Here is a 4,063-nt window from a genome sequence, read left to right on the forward strand (position 1 = left end):
CCCGTCTCTACTAAAAATAGAAAGAAATTAGCTGGACAACTAAAAACATACAGAAAAAATTATCCGGGCATAGTGGTGCATGCCTGTAGTCCCAGCTACACGGGAGGCTGAGGTAGAAGGATGGCTTGAGCCCAGGAGTTTGAGGTTGCTGTGATCTAGGCTGTCGCCATGGCACTCTAGCTCAGGCAACAGAGTAAGACTCTGTCTCAAAAAAGGATTGCTTGAGCCCAGGAGTTTGAGGTTGCAGTGAGCTACGATGACACCACTGCACTCTACCCAAGGCAACAGAGTAAGACTCTATATAAAAAAAAAAAAAAATTTTTGATGAAAAAATGTATAGGTGTTCTACTTCTTGGATGAGACAAATAATTTTAAATTAAGCTGAGAAAAAAAGTACTGACAAAGCAGTTCATTTTCAGTAATCTGGGTTTTCCCAAATAGTGACATAAGAGTCATTTCGAATTGGACAGTCTGAGTTTTTCTTCAAGAATCTGAAATGTAGGTCAGGTCTCTGCTGACGTTTCCATTTGCCTCAGAGCTGAAAATCTGAAGTGATCCCTGAGATGCGGGCAGTGGGGAAAGAAGACACGACACAGCCGGCAAGTGTGCCAGCCCGGCTCTGAGGTGGAATGATGTGCTTCAACCACGGTGGAAGGTAAAGAGACAGAGATCGTCCACGTATGTAAAGAGGGCTATATTTCCTCTTGGAAATACATGGGCCAAGTTGTTTTCTCTTGCAAGTTCTCGTGATATTTCCTACAGTTACTGATGAAATTTGCATCTATATTACTGTTTGGCATCACATTACTTTAAATAATAATTATTGCATGTATTCTATTAGGTGAGTAATTAACTTCTAACTAGGAATATTTTAGGGCTTGTGTTGCCTCTTATAAAAAGAAGACCTACTATTGCTAACAAATTATGAAAGGGACCCTTATATTCCCAAGCCATGGGGACCCCAGTTTTTTAAAATGTTATCAGATATTTTATGCCATTTGATAAGCCATAAGTTGTGTTTTGTTGTCGTTGTTTTATATAAAAAGCTCAGGTTTTACTAAACAGATAAAAATAACTGATTAATGTGGATTATCGAGTAACTGAATTTCTTGATAATGTGATTAACTGATTCATTGAATGATGCAACTCTAGTTGTAAACTAATGACAGTATTGTTTGGAATTTCTATAACGTGTTTCTTTTGCATTCTCTACAGATGAAAGAGCTTTCTATAAGTTTAACTGGTAATAGCACACATGCGTTGGTCTCACTTCACTTTCTTCATTTTGAATCTGTTTTCTCTGGGAGTTCTGAAATTTTTGGGTTTTCCCAAGTCTTGCTCATCAAAGACTGGTATTCCTAGAGTGTGATAGGTATATAATTCTGGTCAGGAGAAGAATTCATCATCAGAAGTTAGCTCAGAAAGAGGAGGTTTCTGATGAAAGAGACTAGGAGGAATTGTATTTTACTTGGGACAAATGTGCTAACAATTCGTAGTGACTTTTGAAGGGTATAACATTCCGTTCATTTGCTGTATTCCTCCACCTTTTATTGTACCTTCTCAATACAACAGTGACATTTCTTTCCCCTGTTTCCTTCCTTCCTAATCAAAGGTTCCCATCAAAGACAATAACTCTTAGGGAAAAAAAGGTAATGCTTTTTACTATTTTATCAAAATATTACAATTTAAATATTCTTCATATTTTTTTCCAGAGGGAAGCAAAGGGCATTTTCCTGCTTCCAGGCATGAATCAGGTCATTATTCAGTGGGATGCGGTAATAGCTCTTTACATACTCTTCAGTTGGTGTCATGGAGGTATAGTATTTTGCATATCTATCTCTATCTTTTATTCAACTAATAGAATATTGAGTGACTATTATTTTCAAGGCATTATGCTAGGACCTTTGAAGAATACAAAAATTATTAGATTGGGAAAAATTATATATGCATAAAAATTATACGGAATGAAATAAAAATGGTCCAACCTCTCTCCAAATACAGGATTCCTTTCTCAAATATCTCTGATGGACAGTCCTTTAACTAATATATAACTGTTTCCACAAAGGAGCTTATTACTTTGAGTTGCCATGTTCTATCTTTAAATGATTATATGATAATCCACCTAACATTTTAATTTAATTTAATTTCACAAACCATTTATTGATGGTTACTATGTGCCATGCTCTGGGCTAGCCTTTTATTCCTCACAACAACTTTGTGTAGTACTATCATGTGCCATTTAGCTGATCAGTGACCTAAAAAAAAAAAAGAAAAAGAAAAAAAAAATACCACGTGCCATTATTATTCCCATCTTATAAGTCACACAAACATCTGGCTCTATGCAGTAGAACAGAGTCCTGGGAGACAGGCATAGGCAGCTTTGAGGAATCCAGGAAGGGGATGATCAGAAGTTCAGGCAGGGTAGCAGCTGGAATTTGGGAGTTTCTGGTGGGGACAATAGTGTCCTGGGCAGGTGTCAGGGCTTCACTTACTGGGAGGCAAACAATACCAAAGCAGAGTTCTGGAATGAAATTTTTCAGACTAGTTTACTCAGAATACTGACAAAAGCAAAATCATCGTCTATAGGTTGAGACACAATTATACTGGAGCTATATCGATATAGTCCCATCGTTAGAACCAGGACTCCTTCAGCTAGATGATATTAGACACTTCTTGACTCAGGTCAACAGCTATCCAAGAAGTGTTAGGGGAAATAAGACACCAGCTGTCTTTCCCAGCTTCTTGAAATATACAAAACGATAAGGAGGACTTCCGTTTATACATTCAGGTGATAAGCACATGGAAATAAGACAAGCCCTTGTGACACGGTATTAGAGACCTTCCAGCTGTCCATTAGAAATTATTTTATATATTATTGTTCAATCTGCAATATACATTTTTAATATCACCTAGACTACATTTTTGCAAGTTTTCTACTAGAATATTGTTACTCCTTTTCAATAGCTTTGCAAAAATAAAAAATAGACTACGTTTAGCATTCTACTAACCAATCTATAGCCCTATTAAAAAGGGAAATTAACATTTTTGTATGACCTATTCTTATATAATCCATGTTGACTCCTATTGATCACTGATTTTTTTGTTCTATGTACTGAAAAACCATTGACCTACCAATTCATTCCTGAATGCTGTGAAGCTCAGTGGTCCAGAATTTCTGGGGTTCTTCCTTCTATTTTTGAAAATCAGGAGAAAATTTGTCCAAACCCGAAGTCTTCTGACATTGTTGACATTTTCTTTTGTTTGTTTGTTTGAGACAGAGTCTTGCCCTGTTGCCCAGGCTAGAGTGCAGTGGCATCATCATAGCTCACTGCAACCTCAAACTCCTGGGCTCAAGAGATCCTCCTGCCTCAGCCTCCCACGTAGCTGGGACCACAGGTGTAGCCACCACTCTCGACTAATTTTTTTTCTATTTTTAGTAGAGACGGGGGGTCTTGCTCTTGCTCAGGCTAACTCCATCTCCTGACCTCAAGGGATCCTCCTGCCTTGACCTCCCAGAGTGCTAGGATTACAGGGATGAGCCACCTCACTGGGCTGACATTTTCTATGTATTCTCAAAGACTAATCGCAATGGTTTCATGATACTGCAGTATTCACACATTTCTTTAAGGTGCTGGAGATGCAGTTTGTCTAAACTTGAATTGTTGAATTTATTTAAAATAGCCAGATACTTTCTTAAAACTTCCTTTTCCTATCTTTGGCTTCAATCTCCTATTGATGATGATGGAATTATCTTTATTGTTACTTCAACATTTAATATTTATAATTTATATGTAAATGTTCATTACATGAATGGAAGTATTTGATTACATTTACATTATACAGCTAATTAGTTCTTTAAACTTTGTGTTCCAGAGATAAGGGCTTTTTAAAATCAAATGCTGATCTTTAATTATCACTATTTTAATAAGCTTTAAAGATATTTTAAGACAAGGTGTTTTCAGAAAAAGCCTATAATAAATTTGACAGAACCTTTAATATGTTTTCCTTGATGTAAATTTTATTTCATTAGTATTACATAGTATTGTCCTTTGAATTTATAAAA

General features: G+C 36.5%; 1 protein-coding gene across 1 annotated transcript in view; it reads left to right on the forward strand.

Annotated features, from left to right (window-relative positions):
• The first annotated feature begins 1,745 nt into the window (after nt 1–1,745).
• Nucleotides 1,746–4,063, forward strand: part of IL23R (interleukin 23 receptor) — a 61,524-nt gene continuing 59,206 nt past the window's right edge. Inside the window, exon 1 of the mRNA XM_012653758.1 lies at nt 1,746–1,815. Within this exon, the coding sequence (XP_012509212.1) occupies nt 1,746–1,815 (70 nt within the window). The remainder of the gene's footprint in view (nt 1,816–4,063) is intronic.

This window comes from Propithecus coquereli, unplaced genomic scaffold, assembly GCF_000956105.1.
Source record: "Propithecus coquereli isolate 6110/MARCELLA unplaced genomic scaffold, Pcoq_1.0 Scaffold427, whole genome shotgun sequence".
Classification (NCBI taxonomy): Eukaryota; Metazoa; Chordata; class Mammalia; order Primates; family Indriidae; genus Propithecus; species Propithecus coquereli.